The 25,961-nt window shown below is 47.9% G+C and overlaps 3 protein-coding genes across 9 annotated transcripts in view; all 3 read left to right on the forward strand.

Moving 5' to 3' along the window:
* The first annotated feature begins 492 nt into the window (after positions 1-492).
* Positions 493-20,096, forward strand: SYNPO2L (synaptopodin 2 like). 6 transcript variants are annotated; one of them, XR_015156797.1, is made up of 10 exons: positions 493-705; positions 1,975-2,126; positions 2,534-3,048; positions 6,248-7,772; positions 12,285-12,386; positions 13,755-13,868; positions 14,771-14,949; positions 16,856-17,126; positions 17,494-17,659; positions 19,586-20,096. XR_015156797.1 is itself a non-coding variant. In XM_086381965.1 (5 exons), exons 1-5 carry the CDS (start codon positions 601-603, stop codon positions 13,825-13,827), a joined length of 2,370 nt encoding a protein of 789 aa, XP_086238091.1. In that variant the 5' UTR covers positions 493-600; the 3' UTR covers positions 13,828-13,855. The 6 variants fall into 6 exon arrangements, 4 of the variants coding, with proteins under 4 accessions (XP_086238091.1, XP_086238089.1, XP_086238092.1 ...); XR_015156796.1 differs by having other exon boundaries at positions 13,778-13,868; XM_086381965.1 differs by lacking the exons at positions 12,285-12,386; positions 14,771-14,949; positions 16,856-17,126; positions 17,494-17,659; positions 19,586-20,096 and having other exon boundaries at positions 13,755-13,855.
* Positions 12,323-20,096, forward strand: MYOZ1 (myozenin 1). 2 transcript variants are annotated; one of them, XM_086382017.1, is made up of 6 exons: positions 12,323-12,386; positions 13,755-13,868; positions 14,771-14,949; positions 16,856-17,126; positions 17,494-17,659; positions 19,586-20,096. In XM_086382017.1, the coding sequence occupies exons 2-6, from the start codon at positions 13,796-13,798 to the stop codon at positions 19,815-19,817; spliced, it is 921 nt and encodes a 306-aa protein (XP_086238143.1). In that variant the 5' UTR covers positions 12,323-12,386; positions 13,755-13,795; the 3' UTR covers positions 19,818-20,096. The 2 variants fall into 2 exon arrangements, with proteins under 2 accessions (XP_086238143.1, XP_086238142.1); XM_086382016.1 differs by having other exon boundaries at positions 13,778-13,868.
* Positions 20,097-20,464: 368 nt separating this feature from the next.
* Positions 20,465-25,961, forward strand: part of LOC147342906 (uncharacterized) — a 76,704-nt gene continuing 71,207 nt past the window's right edge. Inside the window, exon 1 of the mRNA XM_086381215.1 lies at positions 20,465-20,493. Within this exon, the coding sequence (XP_086237341.1) occupies positions 20,465-20,493 (29 nt within the window). The remainder of the gene's footprint in view (positions 20,494-25,961) is intronic.

The following is a 25,961-nucleotide window of genomic DNA, read 5'->3' on the forward strand; positions in this document are numbered from 1 at the left end:
TCTACATTGTATCCAGCACTGCAAGTGGGATATGGATATCCACTTTGATTAATTGGTTAATTCATACAGCAAAGGGGCACTGTCTTTCTGGAGAGCTTGCCAACCTGTGGGACAAACCCAGCCATTCCTTGCTCGAGAATTGAGGCCCCTGCTGCTGCCATTTTGGAATCAGCTTTGGAGGAAAGCAGCTGGAATCAGTCCATGACCCCATCAGGGAAGGCACCATCCCTGAAAGGATGTTCATTAGTGATAGAGCCCACAGAGCTAGTACTCTGAGTCCTGAATAAAAAGTCCATGAAGAAGAATGGGGGACAGGGCGGGCAGAAATTTTCACTATAATTAGCTCTGGGAGTAACACAGCTGGGGGAGGAAGGGGAGTACAGCCGGTAACTATTTTGGGCGCAGCTCCGATTGACAGGACACGTGTGTGGACTGTACTGATCTCAGGGCCAGGCTGCCTGCCTGTGGTGTGTGGTGTGGGGGGGAAGGCCTAGGGCAGCAGAAGCAGGACAGCCAGACAGGCCGGACGGGGTACCAGCGCCTCGACTTCTCTCCTTGGGACGCTGTCCAAACTCCGAGGGCCATAGGCCAAGCTGAGCGATGGGTGCTGAGGAGGAGGTGCTGGTCACACTGTCAGGGGGAGCCCCCTGGGGCTTCCGACTTCAGGGGGGGGCCGAGCAGAGGAAACCTTTACAGGTGTCCAAGGTAAGGGAGCCTATATTGAGGTTTCAGGGAAAGGGGAACCCAAGGGAACTTGGGAAAAGTCACATGATGGCCTATAGGGGAGAAGTGGGAGGTTGTGAAGAAGCGGAGTGGGAGTGGGCAGGTGGTCGAGGGAGCATGCTCAAATCTGATGGGGTGGCGGGAATAGTATCTGAGCAGTGGCTTCTTGTGGGGGGCTATAGAAAAGGGAATCCCTGGTTTCTGGGAGCAGAGAAAAAGAAAGACTCTGGCTCGGTTCCCTGTGACACCATAGGAGCAGAGGCCCAGAGCTGACCCTCCAATCTCCTGGGTCTGTGCCTCTCTACTCTAAACTCCAGGAATGTAGGGAAGGTTCTCATTTCTAACTAAACTGGTGTGTGATGAGCTGAAGCTGTCTCATCCAGCTCAGCCCAGCCCTGCCCCTGCCTTCAGTCCTCTTTCCCTACGCCAGATCCCTTCTCTCACTAGGCAAGATTTATTTTAGGTACTAGGAGGGTTATGGCAAGATTTGACCTGTCAGATGAAGTTGTTACCATTTTGGTTTCATAGCACAAGCTTATTTTTCTCAACTGTAAAATGTAGGTAATAATAGTACCTACTCCATGGATACTAAGTTCTGAAGGATTAAATTCAATAAAACATGTTGAGTGCTTGGCACTGTGCCTAACATTTAGTAAGCACTCAGTAAATGATAGCCACTAGTACTATTATTACTGTAACATACGTATGTGTGTGCACACACGACACACACACAATCACAATCTCAGAATCTGCTGGACTCCCTCCAGTCTGGAATACTGTTCTAAAATCTTGACTGTATAGATGACGGTGCCTAGGATTCCAAGGACTAGAAGACAAAGAATATTGGCTAGTATAGATATTTCCTTTGGAGGAAAGCCTTGAGGCGATAACCGCCATTTCCAGTACGTCTCTCCCAGGCATTTTTCCCCAAGCCTCTTTGATTTAGCGATTACGCTACCTCCCTTCATATGATGTTATTTTCTCCAGTTAGCACCTTCTTCCCTCTAGATTGACCCCCTTAACTGTCACCCCTTGCCCCTCTCCACCCTTTCTTATCCTCTAAAGTAATGGGTTGGCCAAAAAGTTCATTTGGATTTTTCAGTAAGATAGTAGGGAAAAGCCTGAACAAACTTTTTGGCTAACCCAATAAAATCCCCTCCACACATGGTTCCTTCCTGTCCTAACTCCTTTCATTCTATTCCCCCTTGGAGCCCTCCCTCACCTACAGTCTCTCCTCCAACACCTTCTCAGATCCGAAGACGAAGCCAGGCGGGCAGAGCAGGACTCCGAGAGAGGGATCAGCTTTTGGCCATCAATGGGGTCTCCTGCACCAGCCTCTCTCATGCCAGTGCCATGGGCCTGATCGATGCCTCAGGGAATCAGCTTGTTCTCACTGTGCGGAGGTATGGATTCCTCCACCCCAGCCTATCCCCAGCCCCCTAGTCCAGGGCTTCCGTTAGTAGCTGACTTCAGCTACTAACAAGTACCTATTTCTGCTTGTGTATTTTGCTGGAGCATGGATGTTTGTGTATGCCTCTCAGAGCACTTGAATGTGGGTATGTGGGCCTGTTTTAGACCCCTTGCCTGTCTCTTCATCATCATATCTCTCTTTAAGCCCATTTCCACTCAAAGCCTGCCAAGCAGATTTGCCTCTCAGTTCATCTTCAAATCTCTACTCTATTCAGCCCATCCATTTCACCCAAATGCCAGTCCCCTCTCTCCCCATACAGCCTTCTCGCATGTCCTCCAGATCTCTCTAGCTATCAGTCATCCAGCTCATTTCTCAAGTTCTGTCATCTTTCCTATACAGGGTAGAGGACGAGGGACCTGTGCGATCTCCATCCCCGGGTGAGCTTCAGGCACGGTCACCCTTGTCTCCACTGAGTCCTGAGCCCCCAGGAGCTCCAGTTCCCCAGCCTCTCCAGCCCGGGAGCCTCCTCTCGCCCCCTGACAGTGAGGCTTACTATGGAGAGACAGACAGTGATGCTGATGGCCCAGCCACCCAGGAAAAGCCCCGCAGACCCCGCCGCCGAGGCCCCACAAGGCCCACCCCTCCAGGAGCCCCACCGGATGAGGTCTACCTGTCTGACAGCCCTGCAGAGCCGGCACCTGCTGTCCTTGGCCCTCCCAGCCAGGGTGACAGTCGTGTGAGCTCCCCATCTTGGGAGGATGGGACAACTCTTCAGCCACCCCCTGCCGAGGCCCTGCTGTTGCCCCATGGCCCCCTCCGGCCTGGCCCTCATCTCATCCCTATGGTGGGGCCTGTTCCTCACCCAGTGGCAGAAGATCTTACCACCACCTATACCCAGAAGGCCAAACAAGCCAGTGAGTGCATGAACTCCTTTTCATTATTCAGGATACTTCAGTTTGAGTCCTAAATCTAAGCCGCCTTCACCATACATTCTATCAATATCTACCTTATGCTTTCCTTGAATACAGTCTTGGGAATAGGTGGAGAAGAGGAAGGGAAAATAATTAGTCTCACGATCCCCATTATTTTTGCTGTTTGAACCAGTGGGATAAAAAGATACAGGGGGTTCCTTCAACCTAACCCAGGAACGGCCTAAGTAGGGAAGTTGGAAAAGGACATGAACTGATGAAGAGTTTGCCTATTGTTGTGACATTGCTAGATGTCAGATGGGTGAGGGGAGCACAGACATGCGGCAGGGGAGTATTTAGAAGCAGGACAGGGACATAGGGACTCTTCAGTGTTACTACAGGCATAACATCAGAGCTGCCTTTGGCATTGCTAGTTCCATGAAGATTCCTGGGGACTGGGAGGCTATGGAATAGTCATGAGATCCCTAGGAAGTGGTGGAGGGAGAGATCTTTGGCTTCTTATCTCAGGCGATAATGTAGGCCTGGGCAGAAAAAGCCTATTCCACTTATCTCAGGCTCTCTACTATTTTTGATGTGAGCTACAGTACAAGGTTTAAGAGTGAAGTTTCTCCCTGTCTTATGCCTCCCACAGGACTCCTTCCTTGTCACCTTGGAAATCTCAGGATTACCCCTCTAGTTCTCATCTCTCGCTCCTCTCCCCCACCACTCTGATTCCTGATCAATAGAATTTTGTGCCTCTGAGTCTGGAATAGAGGCTAAGGACATGACAGTTCACCCTCTGACATTCCTGAGAGTGTCCCATGTCCCACAAAGAAATTCCAGATATACACTTAGGATCCCATGCTTAACCCCAATTCTCCTTTTAGCACTCTCTCCCTTCCCCATCATGCTGGATGAGACTGTAGTTAGTGGCTCAGGGATATTTTTAGCCAAGCAGACCTCATTGTTCAGTGCACTGGAGTTGGGGGGGAGGGGTAGGCAGGTGCCCATGTCCATCACACCGGGGCTTGTGGGGCAGCTGAGAGGAGGGAAGGGGCCAGGCTCCAAAAATAGCACAGTGAGCTCATTCAGCTGCCAGCTCAGGGGCCAAGACAAAGGGGCTTTAAAAGGCGTGGGGGGTGGCTCAAGCTGGTCCTGCTCCAGCCAACACTGCCTTTCTCGGCATGGAGACTTTTGAGCCCATCAGCCAAGAGCCCCTCAGCCAAGTCAGCTGCGACAAAGCCCCAAACCCAGTTCCTGAGCTCCAGGACCCATTCTATGCAGGTACTACCCTCCCATAGCCAAGAGAGTTCTGGAATCTAGAATGAAGGGGACTATATCAACACTATAGGAAGGGAGGTCTTTGGGAAAGATCTTACCCTCTTACCCCCTTCTCCTTGTTGCCTTCCTATTCCTTCTTTTCTCAGGAGTTTCACTGCCCTTTTCTCAGGATGGGCTAATGCTATGGCCACATGTCACAGGGGTTTGTGACAACATGAACTGTGGAAAACTCATGGAGAGAGGGTGTGTGTGAGAGAGAGAAGTGTGAGTACTCTATGAATATATGGAAGCATGTGTGTAGGAGTCTCTGGGAGAAGATATGAGTGAACAAGACATTTGTGTGCAGCTGGTATCAAGAAAGCTTTGATAGTAATGATTACTCATAATGGACCTTAGGTTAAATGCTAAATTGACCTACATTATCTCACTGAATCCTCATAGCAACTCTGTGAGGTAGCCATTAGCCTCATTTACAGATGAGGAAACTGAACTTCATTGAGATGAAGTAACTTTCCCAGGAACCAAAATCTGAACTAAGCTATGACTCCAGTGCCTATCTCTAGTACTATTGTGTGGTACAAATGTTGGAATGGGTGGAATGACCGCCCAAATTAGAAAGGAGCTTGATATCTTGAGTGGAAAGTAGGTGGAATTTCAAGAATTTTTCAGGAGGAACGGGGGATCACGGATTAGAGAGTAACTGTGTCCAAGTCAGGGTCCTAGCAGCAGGGCAGCCTCTCCCATTTCCTGGCCCCACCTCCCAGGCCCCACATGGCCTGGGAGGCCCTGTCCTGGCTCCCCCTTAGCACACAGTCCTTTTGTGCCTGCCTGGTGGTGGTGCCTGAGCACTCTACCTAGAAGGTTTGAAATAGGGGGGCAGCTTTGACTCTAAAAGAAGCCCACCTCACTCCCACCCTCAGCTTGGGGGAAAGGAGACTATATCAACTGGTGACCTTGAGATATTCTAAAGATTTGGAAGCTCGCCTTGGAGAGCAACACTCTGGCTTTTCCTGCATCTCGGATCTGAGGCCATCCCTGGCTGTGAGTAGCAGGGGTTTAAGGCACAAAGGAGTGCCTTGGAGGTTAGAAGGCACAAAATTGTGTCCCAACTGTTAGTGACAGTGTCTTGGCTAGGGGAATTCTGGGAAGAAGAGCTACCTGGGCTATACATGTATGTTTTTGTGTGGACACATGGATTTACACATGTGTCTATTAACTGGGGTGTATATAAGCTAGAGTATATGGGAATGAGGGAGAAAAATACATCTGAGAACATAAGCTCATAGGTGCCTTTCCCTAGAGCCATATTCTTGTTGAAATGATGTGTGGGAGTTATTTCTGTGAATGTATATGATGTGGCTTAGGTGATGGTAGTGAAATTATGAATGAAGATCCCCACTGCTAAGGATCCTTTTATCCTTAGTATAGGGTAAAGGGCAGGAAAAGGGGAAGTCTCAAACTTTCCGAGAAGCCCTCTAGCGTGGTTTCTGGTGGGAGAAGTGTCCCTTCTCATCCTTTCTTACCCTGGGACCTGCTTCATGTCCTTGCCTACCATGCAGAGTGACCCCCCCCATCCCCCACCCTCACACTGCCAGCCAGAAATGGAGGGGACAGGGGGGACAAGCGGGTGGTGTGAGTAAAAGTGATTTCCAGAAAGACAGGAGCAGAGTAGAGGGAGGAGAGCTGTGTGGTCAGAGTGGTGTCAGGGCAGCCAACTAGGCTCTGCCTTCCCTTCTATTGTCCTTGGTTTCACCTTTCACCTCCACTCTGCCCCCAAGTCAGAGGACTCTGCCGCAGGTAGGAGAGCCCTTGTGGGTTAGGCCAGTGAAAAGGCCAGAGGTAGAGGCCTAAAGGAACTGGGAGGAGGAGGAGAGCCTTGGGGCTCACAGATGCATACTGACCACACGCCTTCTCCTCTCCTCAGAGCTACAAAGGGCAGAGAGCCTCCAAGAGAGGAGTGTGAAGGAGGCCAAGACCAAATGCCGGACGATTGCAGCCCTGCTCACTGCAGCCCCCAACCCCCACTCCAAGGGGGTACTGATGTTTAAGAAACGTCGGCAGAGAGCCAAGAAGTACACCCTAGTGAGCTTTGGGGCTGCAGCGGGGACCGGCGCTGAGGAGGAGGACGGCTTGCCTCCAACCAGTGAGTCCGAGCTGGACGAAGAGGCTTTCTCCGACGCCCGCAGCCTCACCAACCAGTCCGACTGGGACAGCCCCTACCTGGACATGGAGCTAGCCAGGCCGAGCTCAGGCACAGCAGAGGGCCGGGGGCTGAGTGAGGCCTCCGGGCGAGGGGCCCAACTCTTTGAACAGCAGCGCCAGCGCACAGCCTCCATCACCCAGCAGCCGGCCCAGGAAGTTCCAGTGGCCACGCTCAACGGGCAGGGCCTGCAGTCTCCACCTCGGCCACAAAGCGCTCCGCCAGAGGCGGCTCTGCTCCCATCCAGCCCTTCGCCAGCCCCTGTGGCCAGCCCCAGACCTTTCCTCCCTGGCTGTGGAACCTCTACCTCAGCTCCAAGCATATTTAACCGTTCAGCTAGGCCCTTTACTCCCGGCTTACAAGGGCAGCGCTCAGGCACCACCTCGGTTATTTTCCGGCCTCTAGCTCCCAAGAGGGCAAATGAGAGCCTGGGAGGCCTCAGCCCCGCCCCACCGCCTTTCCTGTCTCCTCCGCAGGGTACCACTCCTGTGCCCAGCCTCACTTCAGGGGTTCCCAGCCACGTGCCAGTCCCCGCTTCCCCCAGCACCCCACGCCCCACCGGCCCCGTGACGGCCACCAGCTCCCTATACATCCCAGCCCCTAACCGTCCTGTTACACCAGGCGGAGCCCCAGAGGCCCCCGCCCCCGCTAGCGGAGCTGCCATGACCTCCACCGCTTCTATCTTCCTGTCGTCGCCTCTGCGACCTGCTGCGCGCCCAGAAGCGCCTGCCCCTAGCTCCGCGGCCCCTGAGCCCCCCAGCGCTCGGGAGCAACGCATCTCCGTGCCAGCTGCTCGCACGGGCATCCTCCAGGAGGCCCGGCGTCGGGGAACCCGAAAGCAGATGTTCCGGTCAGGAAATGAAGAGACGAAGAACTCGCCCAACCCCGAGCTGCTATCGTTGGTGCAAAACCTGGATGAAAAACCCCGGGCTGGGGGCGCGGAATCTGGTGCCGAGGAGGATGCTCTGAGCCTCGGGGCTGAAGCCTGCAATTTCATGCAGCCACCAGGGGGCAGGAGTTACAAGACGTTGCCTCACGTGACAGCTAAAACCCCGCCTCCAATGGCTCCCAAGACCCCACCCCCTACGACTCCTAAGACTCCACCCCCAGTGGCTCCTAAGCCCCCTTCTCGAGGGTTCCTCGATGGGTTAGTGAACGGGGCGGCCCCTTCGGCTGGAGTCCCTGAAACACCAAGGCTTCAGGGGAGGGGAGGGGAGCTGTTTGCCAAGCGTCAGAGCCGAGCGGACAGGTATGTGGTGGAAGCTCCACCTGGTCCTGGCCTTGGCCCTCGGCCCAGAAGCCCTTCTCCCACCCCCTCACTGCCCTCTTCCTGGAAATATTCACCCAATATACGTGCTCCACCTCCTATTGCTTACAACCCACTGCTCTCACCTTTTTTCCCCCAAGCTGCCCGAACTCTCCCTAGTAAGACCCAATCCCAAGGGCCTCGGGCAGCCACTAAGCAGGGTATCAAGGCTCTGGATTTCATGCGGCACCAGCCCTACCAGCTTAAAACTGCCATGTTCTGTTTTGATGAGGTTCCCCCGACTCCTGGACCCACCTCCTCAGGGCCTCCCAAAACTGCCAGAGTCCAGGAGATCCGCCGATTTTCAACTCCAGCGCCCCAGCCCACTGCGGAACCCCTAGCCCCCACTGTGCTTGCCCCCAGAGCAGCCACTACATTGGATGAGCCCATCTGGAGGACAGAGCTGGCCTCAGCCCCTGTCCTTAGCCCACCCCCTCCTCCAGAGTCTCCCAGGGGTCTTGGGACCTCCCCCAGCTCCTGTGGCTTCCAAGTAGCCAGGCCCCGGTTCTCAGCTACCAGAACAGGATGGCAGGCTCATGTGTGGAGGCCCGGGGCGGGCCACCACTGAACAGGGCACAGCTCCCAGGCCCAAGGGGAGGTGGAACATCCAGTTCCTAAAACTGCTTCTCCTTCCCAGCGCTCTCCCTGCCCTGCCCCCCCACCCCAAGCAGGCTAAATTCCCCCCTGCCAGAGATAGTTTTGTAGTTGGTGTCCTGTTCCCCAGCTTCCTCCTGGCTCCCAACCTGCCTGCTGCTTTCCAACCTACTCTCTCTGCTTTGGTGTCTGTGCTTCTCTTTGTAGTTCCTTGCCTGGATCTCTGTCTTTAGGTCTCTTCACCTACACTCCTGTGCTGGTCCCTATTTCTCTACATTTGTGCCTTTTTCTGTGGGCCTTGTTTTAACATTCAATGAGAAACACACAGGGAAGTTACTACTAAGACCTCAGGAGAGAAGCTCACCACCAGACAGGCAGCAAAGGGACTGAACTGACCCCTATTTGCATTAAGTTACTCGCTGTTCCTCACTCTTCTTTCCTAGCTTGGCTGGTATATTCCTAGGCATGTGTATGTCTGTGAATGTGTGTATGTGCAAGTGTGTGCCTGAACACAGATGTGCTCTTCTGTCTGAGGCAAGAGTAACAGGAGAGGTCTAAATAAAGACCCAGTCTGGGTCTCACCTTTGCACTGATGAAGGAAGAGTCAGCTGTCCTCACATAGAATGTCTGGAGGGGAGAAAGAGGTTGACTAGAGTTAAATATCATCATCTACAGCAAATGTAGAGCATCTTGTGAAATTCACAGAGTGTGAGGAGACACGAAGGACCAGGGCAGTTTGTATGGGTTGAGTTACATCAGTTAGACCAGGAATAGAACTAAGAATTCTGTTCCTCAGAATTTCAGAAAGCTAACAACTTGAGAGGCCCATGCTGAGCAACAAAGCATCCAGGAAATGAAAGAAAGAAAATGTCCTCTGAGAATGACCAAATCATTGGCTTCATGGCCTCATGAACCTAAGACAGAAAGGAAGGGGAAAAGAACCTTAATGTGGCGAGTAAGCTAGAAGCCAGAAGCAGGACAGAAATGAATGAAATGGATTGAGCCTTAGAGAGGAGCATGGTTAGGGTGAGTGCAGTGTTGGTGGAGTAAAATTGGATAATAAGAATCCAGTCATGTACAAAAGGGGGACTGGGAAAAAATATGAGGAAGAAGTATGTATTTGTTAGAGAGAAGGGGGATGATGGTAGAGGGATGCGAGAATGTGTGCTGAGTGTTGAAAAAACAGGTATAATCTGTGTTCCCTCCTGTGAATCTGTTCCTCTGTCTTCTGCAGCTTGTCATAACTACCTGGGAAAGGGTAAGGAAACACCCAGAGCCAAAACCTTTTTTTAGTGCTATCCCATCCCTCAAATCCTAGCTCTTATTCCTTTCCAGCTTGAGGTCCTGATCTCTGTCTTAGACAGATATGGACTCCCCTCTCACCATGACCACCAGTCACTTTTACTGCTTGACCTGCAAACTGATCATTTCCTTTGCATATTGAGTGTGAACCACAGTGCTTTGGTTTGTGCACAAGAATAAACTTATGCCCTATATCTTCTGTTGTCATCTTGTCTAGTTTCTTGCCTAAATCCAGGTCTCCCCTTCATCTTATCTAATTCACTTTCCTGATCCCTGATCTTTTTCTCAGCTCCTGCCCTCCTATTTTTACTGTTTTGCCCTTCACCCCCAGGCCTTTTGCTCTTCTCTACCAATTTTGTCCTGCCCCCATGTAGCCACCTCCATTCGGTTCCCTCTGTCTAGATTCTCCCCTTCTCCGTCCCCTGCTCCATACTTCTCAGATGAGGCCTCAGCTTACAGAACCAAGACAATTTGAAAAGGCCCTCTGACCCTTTTGCCATCAACATTTTCCAACTGCCTGGAGGAAATGAAGGGAAGGCAGTGGCTGAAGGTGAAGGTGGGGTGAGAGAAGGAAGAGGGAGAGAGAAGGCAGATCAGCCTGGATTGAGACTAATAAAAGAGAAGGCACTGACTGGAAAGCAGGCTGCTAAGCTGCTAAGTCACTTCAGTCGTGTCCAACTCTGTGCCACCCCATAGACGGCAGCCCACCAGGCTCCCCGGTCCTTAGGATTCTCCAGGCAAGAACACTGGAGTGGGTTGCCATTTCCTTCTCCAATGCATGAAAGTGAAAAGTGAAAGTGAAGTCGCTCAGTCGTGTCTGACTCCTAGCGACCCCATGGACTGCAGCCTACCAGGCTCCTCCGCCCATGGGATTCTCCAGGCAAGAGTACTGGAGTGGGGTGCCATTGCCTTCTCCAGAAAGCAGGCTAGACTTAGACTTTTGAGAAGTGAAGTTCTATTATCCCAGTTTTACCAGCAGGGGGCAGATTTGTGCCAATAACCAGGCCTATGACTCTGATCCTGTCACAAGGAAGCAGCCTCAGAAAATTCCACTGGAGGAGGGCATGACGACCCACTTCAATACTCTTGCTGGGAAAATCCCATGGACAGAAGAGCCTGGAGGGATACAATGCATGGGGTTGCAAAGAGTCGCACATGATTGAAGGGACTGAACATGCACGCATGCACACACACAGAATTCCAAAGGAAGGGCTCAGAAAGCCTACAATACATATTCTGTCTTCATTCACATAGTAGTTTTAGGTACTCAATCATAGACGACCAAAATTTTGGTTGGTTTTTGTGGGTTTTGAGGGGAGGATGGTAATGATGACAAAATCACGTTTTGCTACTTATGTTTTTTCGTCTAACTGCTTTTTTGGGTTAGGAGAGAACAGAGGAAAAGGACAAAAGATGAGGTATCTGGAGGCTAAACTGGTTTGGTCAGAGGCCAAGTAGAGGGGAGCAGAGAGACCTTTTGGCCCCTAACCTGAACCTATAAAGTTCAGGATGGGAAAAGGACGTGGTCAGGAAAAGTGGATAGCTCACAGAAAGACAAAATGGTATTCTGGGAGCTACAGAAGCCACTTCCTAAGGCGGCTACAGCACGGTGGTGGCTACAGCAGAGGTGAAGCAGCTGGTTGCAAAACCTGAGCAGAAGACAGGAGGATCCAGGATGTTCTGGCAGCTACTGAGAAAGGGCTCAGGCAAGTGACAGACTTCCCTCCAGGGTGCTCTCAAGCTTGTGCCCCAGCCCAGAGGCTTCTGTAGACCAGTGTGAATGGGATAGTCCAGATCCCATGGGGTGTGTGTTCCCTTTGAAGAAAATTCTAAGTAGGAACCTCAGAGAGTAAAGCCCTGGCAGGTCAGAAGCCTCCATGTCCTTCTCAGGAAGAAGCGTATCTATCCAGGGAGAAGTGACATCTGTCTTCTGAGCAGGCTGAGCTGAGCACCCCAATAGCAAATGGTAAAAATGAGGAAACTGGCTCAAGTTTTGCCCCACATCATCCCTGACAGCCTAAGCACGGGATTTGGTTAATTTGGTCCCTTATCCTGCTAAGATCTGGTCCTCCCAGCAGAAAGACCCGCTTAGCCAGGAATTTTCAAAGGGCACTTACATTGTGAACAGAAATTCCCTTCTCCAGACATAGCATCTTAAGCCTTCCCACCCCCAAAATGCACCCACATGTCCCTCCAGCCCCGGCCTACATTGGCTCTGCATGGCTCTCCAGACACGTTCTCCTGGTTCTCACTCTCCCACTCCGAATTCCTATCCGCCACTTGCTGCCTGCTTCCTCTCTCCCTCTCAGTTTTCAGTTTCTCCGTGAGTGCTTCTCTGGATCTGAGCCTCTAGGTGCCAAGGAAGGGGAGTCCCTGGGCAGAGTGATCCTTGGCTCAGACAGCTTAGTGGGAGAATTCCAAAGGCTTTTCCTATGCTTCCCTAGCCTCTGGGCAAGGAGGGCGGGATCTTGGTTCCAGGGTCTCAGTACCCCCTGTGCCATTTGAGCTGCTTGCGCTCATCATCTCTATTAATAACTACGCTCCCTCCCCCACTGCCAGTGCTGCCCCCACGCCTGCCTAGCTCGGGTTCTCTAGTCACAGCAGCTCAGTCCTCCAGAGCTGCTAGACCCCAGGGAGAGCTGACCACCGCCTGAACAGCCGGTAAGTCTCTAGCTGATGGCCCAAGGGGCTGAAGCGCCTTCTGTTCACGTCTGTGTCTGTGTAATAGTGACCCTTGATCCCAGGGGAGCTGCCCCCCTCCTCCATCTATACTCATTCCCTAGTTGTCCAGTTGAGGGGAGCCATAGAGAGTTGGAGGGAGAAGGACCCCAGAGGGTCGGGGGACTGAGATGTTGGGGGAGGCACTGAAGAAATGGGCAGAGGGGTGGAGACTGAGAGGCTGGGTGGAAAATAAGAACCTGGTTGGGGCTGAGAGGAGTACAGGGAAAGTCCATTTAGCAGTTCCTGGGTTCCAGCTGCAGCAGACCCCACTAAGCGAGTAGGATTGCAGGTGTGTTGTGAGACAGGACTCAGCAGAAGACAGCATTTTGCTGAGACCCAGCTTCTATGAAGGAGGGGCTGGAATTTGTATCTTTTTCCAGCTTGTTCCCATCTACTGCCAGGTCCTATGATTATGTTTCTGTCCTCCCTAAATTTTCTGCTGCTGTGATATTGCTGAATTGATATGCATCGAGGTTCAAATGTCCCCTGACCTCCCTCTGCACTCTGGTTCTAGGGTCCAGTCAGGGCTGGGGAGGGGAGTGACTGAGAGAGCAGGAGCAGTGCTGTGACCTCCCAGGCCATGATCCAGCTGGCCCAAGGGAGGGGCAATAACCTCTTCATCCTATGGAGAATGTTTTTGGCTGGTTCTCCTCAATGCTGGCAGAACATTTTTTCTGCTCCACCCCCAGCTTCTCACCCCTGCCCTGGGGCTTGGGGAAAACTGAGAGACTAGAACTTGGAATGACAGCCCCAAACTGACAGCCCCATGCAAATAAAAACTTCATATCATGCCAAACCAATTAAATGTGGGTGCATTACCCTACCTGTAATTTGTTTTATTCCCAACATAATGTTGTGTTCCTAAACCCTGCACCATCTCTGTGTAAAACAGCTGAACAGAGAGGTGGGTAGAAGGTAGGAACAGAGGGTACACCTATACTTGCTGCTCTGCTTCCTAAGAAGAGAAGCCATAAAGCAATGGGTTTTCACCTTTTGTGTGTGTGTGTTAGTTGGTCGGTCGTGTCAGACTCTTTGCGACTCCATGGGGTGTTGCACGCCAGGCTCCTCCGTCCATGGTCCATGTGATTTTCCAGGCAAGAATACTGGAGTGGGTTGCCATTTCTTTCTCCAGGGGATCTTCCTGACCCAGGGATCACACCCAGGTCTCCTGCATAGCAGGCAGACTGTTTACTGTCTGAGCAACCAAGGAAGGCTTTTTCTCTGAAAAATCCAATGAAATGTTTTCCCTGAAGTTCTTAAGCAGTACCTTACTGGAGACACTCACTCTAGACCCTGTCCATCCTTCAGCTTCCCCTTCCCACCCTGTCCAGGCTCCATCCACCTCCACAATGCCACTCTCAGGGACTCCAGCCCCCAATAAGAAGAGGAAATCGAGCAAGCTGATAATGGAACTTACTGGAGGTATGGCATGTTTGCACCTACCTAGTATGGGACTTCTTAGTAAGAGTATCTCTGGCCCAAGAGTTCCAGAAATATCATAAGGTTGTATATGTCTTAAAGTGAAGAGAGATGAAGAGACAAGAGGAATTTGGGGTGGGGGTGGGGTTTACAGGGGTGGGGGTGGGGAAGAAAGAACAACAAAGAATTCAACACTGACTGCTCCCCCTTCCACCCTTTTCACCTTGTAATCTGAGACAGTACTATCCCTGCCATGTTACCCAGCACAGGTCCAAGACAACAGGACCCACAGGTCAACGAGGTGTGTTTGAGGAGAAAATATATATGATGCAGACTGGCACAGAGTAAGGTCTCAATAAGTGCTTAATTTCCTTACTTCTTTTCCCAGAACTCAGGAGCTTTGAGCACTTAAAACGGAAAATTCCTTGAACATTTTTCCTGGGGGTAGACGAGCTCTCCTAATACCGAGAGGCTGTTTGCAGCCAGAGTTTATGAGAGAAAGAGAAGGGAAAGAAGTTGAGACAGGAGTCTATATTTAGAGGTGGCCTTTGGGCTTCCCCCCATGCTAAGGCTTCCCCAATGTTCTCCACCTATGATGTTTCTTTACTCTTTTGCCTTGTACCCCATACCTCTGTTATGCCATGTACCCTCTCCACCCCACTTTAGTATTCCCCCTGTCTCCCCCTCTACACCCCATTTCCCATACGTTCTCTCCAACTCCAAACCCAGGAAATCGAAATCCCTCATAGACTAGACAGAATTTAACCAGACATCAGAGACAGCATCTGGTTCCCTCAGTGATCTCTATTGGGACACACACTTAGTTGTGGATGGCAGCTGCATTTGGAACTAGAAAACCCCACTTTCCTCTTTCCCTTGTCTCTGCCTCCCCACCTCCCTGAAAGGTGGACAAGAGAGCTCAGGCCTGAACCTGGGCAAGAAGATCAGTGTCCCAAGGGATGTGATGTTGGAGGAGCTGTCGCTGCTCACTAACCGGGGCTCCAAGATGTTCAAACTGAGGCAGTTGCGTGTGGAGAAGTTTATCTATGAAAACCACCCTGATGTCTTCTCTGACAGCTCAATGGTGAGTTCAGAACTCTACAGCTCTTGAAGCCTAGTGCCTCTTCTGACAGCTTCTTGGCAGGCCCAGAGTTTCCAAAATATTATCAACCTCCCCTCCCTGCAAATTTATAAACTCATTAACCCCTCAGATATAGCACGCCTCCAATAGATGCAGGGTGAATTACGACCCACCCTGAAACTAAATTTGTATCTTAGAGCTGGTGAAGCAGGGTGAGGAGTACCACACCTTCAGAGAGAAAATTCCTCCCCAGTATGGTTAAGTATTAAAGATAGGATTGCCAGATAAAACATAGGATGCCCAGTCCGATGTTTTAAATTTGAGATACACACTAAACAAACTATAGAGATATATTTACAGCACCGGAAATAAAGCCAATATTTTATAATGCCTTTAAATGGTGTATAATCTATACATAAATCAACTCTACTTCAATTACAAAAATAAAGTTGAGATACACACAAATAGTTTTTTTGTAAAGTATATCTCACACAATATTTGGGATGTAACTTTCTTTTTTCTTAATTGAAGGCACTTAGGGAATTCCCCGGTGGTCCAGTAGTTAGGACTTGGTGCTGTCACTGCCAGGGGCCTGGATTCTCTTCCTGCTTGGGGAATTAAGATCCCACAAGCCATGCAGCACAGTCAAAAAAGAAACAAAAATTGAAGATATTTAAATTTGAATTTCAGATACACAATAATTTTTTAGTATAAGTGTGTCCCATGAAATATTTGGGACCTTAAAAATTAAATTAGAAAATATAGGATACCCAGTTAAATTTGAATTTCAGATACATGATGGATACTTTCTTATATCTAAATATGGCCCATGCAATACGTAGGCATATTTGTACTAAAAAACTATTGTTGTGTATCTGAAATTCAAATTTAACTGGTGTCCTGTGTGTGCAAAAATCTGGCAACCCTAGAAAGAGGTAAGTGAATTTTTATAGCTGTCTCTTCTTGAGCCATTATTTTATTTAAAGGGTCAGTCTAAGGGCCATAGATGCAGGGACTGAAACCATCCATTAAGGCCCAACATCCCTTAGTCAGGGTCATTCTCCAAAGAGAAGTAGGGATTGGAGAGGGGCCAGGCACAAGATGTTACAGCTGAGGAGGAGGGGATCGTCTCCATTTCCTTTCTTCCCCCTCCATCTTTCCCAAGCAGCCAGGGGAGAGTGAAAATAGATGCCTACATGGGGCCAGGGGCAGGAGTGTCTGCCATTGGCCCATATGTATGAGCAGAACAAAATTGCTGAGCCGGCCACATCTAACTTTAGGAGGCCAAAAGCCCTCCTCCCTGCCTGTGTCTGGTTACACTGGGTGGAGCGTGGGGGTGTGCGTGGTGGGTGGCCAGGAGAGCCTCCTGAAGGAGTTGGCAGGGTTATTTTTAGGCTTTGGGGATGAATCCAGTGTTGCCCTTTGGGCCACCCTTCCCCCTACCCACTACAGTTTCACCGTCAGGAAGTCCTGGTTCCCTATGCACCGAAAGGAGGAAGGGAGAGGAAGAGACACATTTTTTATCTGTTAGACAAGATGGTGGGAGAGAGGCAGAGATCTTAGTTCCTCAAATTAAGGCTGGGTTCTCCATGCCAAACCGAATCTCTCAAATTTTAGTGGAACAGAAGTCTCAATCCCTTTTGCATTGGTAAGGATGGGAAAGGGGAGTTTGGACAATAACTTGTCTCTATCCTAGATGTAATTCGAAGAACTGAGCCAAAGGGGTTGTATCCCTTAAGGAGAGTTTAATTTCTCTCAGTCAGGTTTATCCACTAACATTTAGTGGGTGGGGAAGTCTCAGAGGATTCAGCGTCTTTGAGTTGGCCATTGACTCTGATCAGTTCATAGTTGCTATGGTATTCCCTGTGCCCATTGCTAACTTTCCCCTCACTCTGTCCTTTCTTTTCAGGATCGCTTCCAGAAGTTCATTCCCACAGTGGGGGGACAGCTGGGGACAGCTGGCCAGGGATTCTCCTACAGCAAGAGCAGTGGCGGAGGCCAGGCAGGGAGAAGTGGCTCTGCCGGGCAGTATGGCTCTGACCAGCAACACCATCATCAGGGCTCTGGGTCGGGCTCTGGGTCTGGCTCTGGCCCTGGATCTGGTGGGGCAGGTGGTCCTGGGGGCCACGCGGGCAGAGGAGGTGCTGCTGGCACACCAGGGGTTGGTGAGACAGGAACAGGCAAGTATCCTCACCCAAGAGTCAAGTGTCTGGTCCCTAAAGCAGAGAAAACCCTAGGAATGAGGCCTGGACTGGGTGTTGGATGCAGGAAAGGCCTGTTGAGATATCTTGATGGGTCTTCTGGGTCCAGAGGAATACAGAGACATGTCTATTCCACCCAGAAGTCCTATCTCTCAGTCACCTTTCTCTCATTCATCATATGTCTGACTCCAGGCTATCATGGTTTCACAAACCATAAACAATTACTAGCATGTTTTACCTTTGGTCCCCAGCCCCTAGCGACTTTTCCAGTACAGAGCTCTAGACTAATTTCCATTTCCTCCTAACTGCTATCATTTGACTATTATTTCTCTCCCTTGGCTGCCAGACAACCAGGCAGGTGGAGAAGGAAAACATATCACTGTGTTTAAGACCTATATTTCCCCATGGGAGAAAGCCATGGGGATTGACCCCCAGCAGAAAGTGGAACTTGGCATCGACCTGCTGGCCTACGGGGCCAAAGCTGAACTCCCTAAGTATAAGTCCTTCAACAGGTAAGGGGGATGAGAAAGGAACCTGATGCATTCCAGTGTATGGCAACATGTCCTTAGTTGGAATCGAGACTTTGGTTCAGATGTTTCAGAAGGAGACTGAGGAGGCGTAGGAGTAATATGGGGGCCCTAATTGGAGGCTCTTGCTCTTTTCACTGTAGCTCAGAAAAACAGCATGGTATGATGAAGGAAAAATTCGCTAGGAGGCAAGATCTGAATTTTGGTTCATTGTTATTAGCTGTGTGGGAGAAGGCAATGGCACCCCACTCCAGTACTCTTGCATGGAAAATCCCATGGACGGAGGAGCCTGGTAGGCTGCAGTCCATGGGGTCGCAAAGAGTTGGACACGACTGAGTGACTTCACTTTCACTTTTCACTTTCATGCATTGGAGAAGGAAATGGCAACCTACTCCAGTGTTCTTGCCTGGAGAATCCCAGGGACGGTGGAGCCTGGTGGGCTGCCATCTATGGGGTCGCACAGAGTCGGACACGACTGAAGCGACTTAGCAGTAGCAGCAGCAGCAGCAGTAGCAGTGTGGGAAAGTAACCCTACTTCTGAACCTTGGTTGCCTTGACTGTGAAATGGGAATAATATATTACACACATGTAAAGGCCTCTTGAGTGGGGGTCCCTTCATTCAAAGTTATAATTTTCATTACTGTCCTTGTAGTAGAATTCTATTTCTCTTTTCTTTTTCCATTGAAGTATAGTTGACTTACATTATATTGTTTTCAGGTGTACAACAGTGACACAGTATTTTATAGATTACGTACCACACAAAGTTGTTATAATATTATTGAAGATTCTGTTTCTTTATTCCCTACTTTGAAGTAAAATGTGAAGTGAAAGTGTTAATTGCCTAGTGTGTCCGACTCTTTGTGACTCGTGGACTATAGCCCGCCTTGCTCCTCTGTCCGTGGAATTCTCCAGGCAAGAATACTGGAGTGGGTTGCCATTCCCTAGTCCACCTGGTCCAGGGAATCTTCCCCACCTGGGGATTAAACCCAGGTCTCCTGCATTGCAGGCAGATTCTTTACGGTCTGAGTCACCAGGGAAGCCCCATTCCCTACTTCATTAAGGCTCAAATAGGCTCAAATAGCTATCGTTTTGGAGCTAAGCGTGTCTGGACTGTGTGACAACAGGACAGGGAGCACTAGAGAAGTGCTTTTGCTTTTGCTCCTAAGTGAGTGAGTGAGTGAAAGTTGCTCAGTTGTGTCTGACTCTTTGGGACCCCATGGACTATACAGTCCATGGAATTCTCTAGGCCAAAATACTGGAGTGAGTAGCCATTCCCTTCCCCAGGGGATCTTCCCAACCCAGGGATCAAACCCAGGTCTCTCGCATTGCAGGCAGATTCTTTACCAGCTGAGCCACCAGGGAAGCTCAGGAATACTGGAGTCGGTAGCCTATCCCTTCTCCAGCGGATCTTCCCGACCCAGGAATCAAACCAGGGTCTCCTGCATTGCAGGTGGATTCTTTACTAGCTGAGCTACCACGGAAGTCCTTTGGTCCTGAGGTGCCTGGATTTTCCAGGAAATGTTAATTATTCTCATTTAGGGCACACATTATCCACCGGAGGTGGGGTAGGGGTTTTGAGGGAGGTCTCTACAATTTAAGGTGATCTCAGACCCTTGGGCCTGTAGTGTTTGGTGTCAGTTTCTCTGAAATATGACTGGTTTGGATCACAGCTATCCATGAGACTATTTAGTACCCTCTAGACTACTTTTCTCTTTATTAGCCTTGGGGAAACAAGCAAACCAGAAGGCACAATGGATTACTAAGGGAGAAGAAGAAAAAGCAGTGCAGAAATGATCTTAAACTAGAATTCACAGACTGCTCCATCCTCCAAACAGGGTAACATTTCACTGACAAAAAAAACTCTTTTTCTTTTGTTCTGGTTTTTAATGAAATCATTTTTCTCCTTTTCAGGACAGCAATGCCTTATGGTGGATATGAGAAGGCCTCCAAACGCATGACCTTCCAGATGCCCAAGTTTGACCTGGGGCCCTTGCTGAGCGAACCCCTAGTTCTCTACAACCAGAACCTCTCCAACAGGCCTTCTTTCAATCGAACCCCTATTCCCTGGCTGAGCTCTGGGGAGCCTGTAGACTACAATGTGGATATTAGCATCCCCTTGGATGGAGAAACAGAGGAGCTGTGAGGTGTTTCCGCCTCTACTTTGTATCAAGTTTCCCCTCTCTGGTTCCATTTTGGAGAGGGAATGCTGAGCAGGATACCCCCACTGAAAATCCAGGATCCTTGTGGGAATGGAGGGAAAAGGCAAGGAAAGATCTTTCTTTCCACCTTTACTCGAAGTCCCCACTCCAAGCACCTTTTCTTACCAACTCAGAGCTCCCCTTCCACTGCTCTGTATGGAACCTGCTCTTTTATGGAATTTGCTCTGCCTTCAGTAACAGTTAATAAACTTCAAGGAAATGAACTCATTCTTCCTCTCATATTTGAGGGCAGACAAAAACTGAGGCTAACAATGCACAGGGACTAATTAAAGTAAAATACCATACATTCATTATTCAGACTTCAAGACTAGACCTGAGTTCTGATTACATACCCACTCTCATCCACACCCACCAAACCACATTCATAGGTGTACACAAAGACATACTTATTCAGTAGTACATAGACAATCAGCACAAACACACATGCTGGCCCCTGTGTGGGCAAAGCTAAGAAGTAATTGTGTGCTGTGTTTAGGAAATCAGGTGTTGGTGACCCTGGTGTTAATTCTGTTTATGTAGCTGATTAGAAATTGGGATAATCAAGATTATCCAATTATCACAGAATGAGAGCATGCCACAAGACTTCCAGATGACACGAGGGTGAGCTTAGGAATATCTGTCAAAGGTTACAGGTTCCTGAAAGGATGGAGTAGAACAGGGAGCCATGTCAGAATTGAGAAGGAAGTGGGAGAAACCAGCTGCAGTTATGGTATGCCTGGCTCGGTGTGAAAACATCAAGAAAAGACCTAAGGGTCATAGGGGCAACTGCAATTGTGTCCAGAAAGCACTATGATTGGGAAGAAACCATCAAAGTCCAATAGGAATGAGTGGCAATACTCTTTTTATTGACTTCAAGCATGGGGTTTCTTTCAAGTTTTTTAAAGATTTATTTATTACTATTATTTTTTAGACTGTGGTGGGTCATTGTTGCTATACTTGGGCTTTCTCTAGTTGCAGCAAGCGGGGACTGTTTTTAATTGCTGTGTGTGGGCTTCTAATTGAGGTGGTTTCTGTTGCAGAACACAGGCTCCAGGCACTTGGGCTTCAGTAGCTGCAGCACGTGGACTCGGTAGTTGGGGCTCGCGGGCTCTGGAGCACTGGCTCAGTAGTTGTGCACGGGCTTACTTGCTCCCTGGCATGTGGTATCTTCCCAAACCAGGGATCGAACTGGTGTCCCTTGCATTGCAAGGCAGATTCTTAACCACTGGACCACCAAGGAAGTCAGCATGGATTTTCTTTAGAGTCCCAGATTTACTCTTATGTTTCACAAAATAAGAGTTTGATGCAGACCAGGAAAAATAAAGAGATGACTTACTAGGATCTGGGGAAGTAACTTCTAAGGAGAGCTGGCTGAATTCAGTTCATTCCATGAGCCATTAATGATTACAGTAAGTTCCTAGACTCTGCCTAGACTCATTCAGTTTTCATGGACCTAGAGTCACATGATATTTACTCTGGTCACTTTCCTTTATAACCTAAATAAATTTCAGAGGATTCATACTTCTAAAGTGAAGTGAAAATGAAAGTCACTCAGTTGTGTCTGACTCTGCCACCCCATGGGCTATAGAGTCCATGGAATTCTCCAGGCCAGAATACTGGAGTGGGTAGCTTTTCCTTTCTCCAGGGGATCTTCCCAACCCAGGGATCGAACCCAGGTCTCCTGCATTGCAGGCGATTCTTTGCCAGCTGAGCCACAAGGGAAGCCATACTTCTAAGTAATACACAAAACTATTTCTATATGCATTTTTCTAAGAAGAGTTGTCATAGTTTGGATTTCAGTAGACGCTGAAACAAAGATTTGGATGCAAGTAGTAAATTTGGGAGATGATCCAAGAATCTAAGCAATGTAAGGGAGTGAAAAGAAGGCCAATAAATATCTTTTGGATAAATGGGGCTGATTCTCATTGGCAACTCTGAGAAAAGATGTTAAAGTGTGGTCCATGGACTGGCAGTATCATTTTCTCCTAGAAGTTTGATTAAAATCACAAATTCAATGGAATTCCCTGGCTGTCTAGAGGTTAAGATTTGATGCTCTCACTGCCAGGGACCTGGGTTCGATCTCTGGTTGGGTAACTAAGATGCTGCAAACTCTGGCCAAAAAATACGGAAATTCAAGAATTTATGTCTTACTAATTTCTCCAGGTGATTTTTATGTGTTAGTAAATTTTGAGAAATACTGTAGTAAAACATACTTTACAATTGCCTCACTGAGGAGGGGTAGAAATTGGAATATTTAGCTATCAAATCCCATCTCTCATTGGTTATAGATTGCTATGGGGAATGTTAACTCTGCTGACATTTTCAGGCAAGGAGAATACTCAGGTGTTTAAAGTAGAAAGCTATGGGCTTGTATAGGATTTATCTGCCAAAGCTTTAGTGAACTCTAGGATAGGCTGAGGGAATATGGGCAGGGAACAGACAGGACCTGAATAAAGGTTCATAACTTTTATCAGATTCTCATGTTTAAAAGTCTGTAAAGGACTTTCCTGTGGTCCAGTGGCTAACACTCTTCACTTCCAATGCAGGGGGCCCAGGTTCAATCCCTGGTCAGGGAACTAGACCCCACATACCACAACTAAGACCTCGCACAGCCAATAAATAAAATAAAATTTAACAACATTTTTAAAGAAGTCTGTGAGCCCTCCCCAAAAATTAAGGACTAATTCCTTCAGCAGATGTTTCTTGAATGCCTACTATACACCAGGTACTATTATCAGGCATCAGAGATACAAAAGCAAATAGGAACTTTCAGGTGACAAAGAGATTTCCCTGTCAACTATAAAACTATTAAATGCCTATCCTTAAAATTGAGGTAAAAAAAAAATGCCCAGGCCTAATAGTCCACAGCTCTGAAAACCTAAAAATTTAATTTTTCCAATCTCAGAATATTTGAAATATTGATGTAAACCTATTAATTTACAGGGAGCCCAGGTTGGTTGAGACATTATCTTCTTAGTTCAGTTCAGTTTAGTTCAGTTGCTCAGTTGCAACCCCATGGACCACAGCATGCCAAACCTCCCTGTCCATCACCAACTCCTGGAGTTTACTCAAACTCATCTCCACTGAGTTGGTGATGCCATCCAACCATCTCATCCTCTGTCGTCTCCTTCTCCTCCTGCCTTCAGTCCTTCCCAGCATCAGGATCTTTCCAAATGAATCAGCTCTTTGCATCAGGTGGCCAAAGTATTGGAGTTTCAGCTTCAACATCAGTCCTTCCAATGAACACTCAGGACTGATCTCCTTTAGGATGGACTGGTTGGATCTCCTTGCAGTCCAAGGGACTCTCAAGAGTCTTCTCCAACACACCACAGTTCAAATGCATCAATTCTTTGGCGCTGAGCTTTCTTTTTTTTTTTTTTTTTAAATTTAATTTAATTTTATTTTTTAACTTTACAATATTGTATTGGTTTTGCCATATATCAAAATGAACCCACCACAGGTATACATGTGTTCCCCATCCTGAACCCTCCTCCCACCTCCCTCCTCATCCAGCTCTCACATCCATATGACTACTGGAAAAACCATAGCCTTGCCTAGACGGACCTTTGTTGGCAAAGTAATGTCTCTTTGCTTTTTAATATGCTGTCTAGGTTGGTTATAACTTTCCTTCCAAGGAGTGTCTTTTAATTTCATGGCTGCAGTCACCATCTGCAGTGATTTTGGAGCCCCCAAAAATAAAGTCTGTCACTGTTTCCCCATCTATTTGCCATCTTCTTAGTAGAAAAGTCTATATAGAAATCAAATTATCATTAGAAGTTGCAGTGGTGGTTTAATGTATTAAAGTGCATACTTGTATCTAGCCAGTAATCTAGTCAAATCCTCAATTTTGGTTTCGCTATCCCTTTGCCTGAACATCGTTGTGTTAAAACATCGTTTCTTCAAAAATGTTTCATTCATATGAATCCCACAGTTCACAGAGGCCACATTCTGGTAGAAGATCTAACTGTCCATATTGCTTATAGACATCTTCTGCTTGCCACCATTGTGTTTTAAAATTCAGGAGAGTTTTGAACTCCTTTATTTTTATTAAAATGTTTTTTCCTTGTGATCAGAACTCACAGGATTTGTTCTCTTAACCACTTCTATATATAACATACATCAGTGTCGATCATTTATCAGGTTGCACATATTTCTCTTACATCTGGGAGTCTGTACCTTTTGATTACCTTCATCCAATTCCCCACTCCTTGTCAACTCCCTACCTCTGATAACTACAAATCTCATCTTTTTCTATGAGTTTATCTTTGAAGTATAATTAACCTATAACACTACAGTTCCTGTTATACAACATAGTGATTTGATATTTTTATACATTGCAAAATTATCACTACAGTAAGTCATTACGATGTCACCATAAAAAGATTTTACACAATTATTGACTATATTCCCTATGTTGTACATTTCATACCAGTGACATTTATTTTGCAATTGGAAGTTTGTACCTTAGTCTCCCTCTCTTTCTTCTCCCCACCACCCTTCTGTCAGGCAACCACCTGTTTTTTCTCTGTACCTGTAACTGTTTCTAGTTTTTGTTTGCTCATTTGTTGTTTTTTAGACTTCACACTTAAGTGAAATCATACAGTATTTGTCTTTCTGTCTGACTTATCTCACTTAGCATAATGCCTTCTGGGTCTATCCAAGTTGTTACTAATTACAAGATCTCACATCTGAATGCAGAGTTCCAAAGAATAGCAATAGATAAGAAAGCTGCCTTCAGCGATCAATGCAAAGAAATAGAGGAAAACAACAGAATGGGAAAGACTAGGGATCTCTTCAAGAAAATCAGAGATACCAAAGGAACATTTCATGCAAAGATGAGCTCGATAAAGGACAGAAATGGTATGGACCTAACAGAAACAGAAGATATTAAGAAGAGATGGCAAGAATACACGGAAGAAGTATACAAAAAAGATCTTCACGACCCAGATAATCATGATGGTGTGATCACTGACCTAGAGCCAGACATCCTGGAATGTGAAGTCAAGTGGGCCTTAGAAAGCATCACTACGATCAAAGCTAGTGGAGGTGATGGAATTCCAGTTGAGCTATTCCAAATCCTGAAAGATGATGCTGTGAAAGTGCTGCACCCAATATGCCAGCAAATGTGGAAAACTCAGCAGTGGCCACAGGACTGGAAAAGGTCAGTCTTCATTCCAATCCCAAAGAAAGGCAATGCCAAAGAATGCTCAAACTACCACACAATTGCACTCATCTCACACGCTAGTAAAGTAATGCTCAAAATTCTCCAAGCCAGGCTTCAGCAATATGTGAACTGTGAACTTCCTGATGTTCAAGCTGGTTTTAGAAAAGGCAGAGGAACCAGAGATCAAATTGCCAACATCCGCTGGATCATGGAAAAAGCAAGAGAGTTCCAGAAAAGCATCTATTTCTTCTTTATTGACTATGCCAAAGCCTTTGACTGTGTGGATCACAATAAACTGTGGAAAATTCTGAAAGAGATGGGAATACCAGAACACCTGATCTGCCTCTTGAGAAATTTGTATGCAGGTCAGGAAGCAACAGTTAGAACTGGACATGGAACAACAGACTGGTTCCAAATAGGAAAAGGAGGACGTCAAGGCTGTATACTGTCACCCTGTTTATTTAACTTATATGCAGAGTGCATCATGAGAAACGCTGGACTGGAAGAAACACAAGCTGGAATCAAGATTGCCGGGAGAAATATCAATAACCTCAGATATGCAGATGACACCACCCTTATGGCAGAAAGTGAAGAGGAACTAAAAAGCCTCTTGATGAAAGTGAAAGTGGAGAGTGAAAAAGTTGGCTTAAAGCTCAACATTCAGAAAACGAAGATCATGGCATCCGGTCCCACCACTTCATGGGAAATAGATGGGGAAACAGTGGAAACAGTGTCAGACTTTATTTTTCTGGGCTCCAAAATCACTACAGATGGTGATTGCAGCCATGAAATTAAAAGACGCTTACTCCTTGGAAGGAAAGTTGTGACCAACCTAGATAGCATAGTCAAAAGCAGAGACATTACTTTGCCAACAAAGGTCTGTCTAGTCAAGGCTACGGTTTTTCCTGTAGTCATGTATGGATGT

The sequence above is a fragment of the Bos grunniens genome, chromosome 28, assembly GCF_055505025.1.
Source record: "Bos grunniens cultivar Pamir isolate PY7600 chromosome 28, Bosgru_T2T1.0, whole genome shotgun sequence".
NCBI lineage: Eukaryota > Metazoa > Chordata > Mammalia > Artiodactyla > Bovidae > Bos > Bos grunniens.

Bases quoted from the DNA above. Each gene is read 5' to 3' on its own strand.
- SYNPO2L (XM_086381963.1), top strand. From the start codon at position 601: ATGGGTGCTGAGGAGGAGGTGCTGGTCACACTGTCAGGGGGAGCCCCC. The intron at 706-1,974 runs GTAAGGGAGCCT...ACACCTTCTCAG, and splicing joins AACCTTTACAGGTGTCCAAG to ATCCGAAGACGAAGCCAGGC. The intron at 3,049-6,247 runs GTGAGTGCATGA...TCCTCTCCTCAG, and splicing joins CCAGAAGGCCAAACAAGCCA to AGCTACAAAGGGCAGAGAGC.
- MYOZ1 (XM_086382017.1), top strand. From the start codon at position 13,796: ATGCCACTCTCAGGGACTCCAGCCCCCAATAAGAAGAGGAAATCGAGC. The intron at 13,869-14,770 runs GTATGGCATGTT...CCTCCCTGAAAG, and splicing joins GATAATGGAACTTACTGGAG to GTGGACAAGAGAGCTCAGGC. The intron at 14,950-16,855 runs GTGAGTTCAGAA...CTTTCTTTTCAG, and splicing joins TCTTCTCTGACAGCTCAATG to GATCGCTTCCAGAAGTTCAT.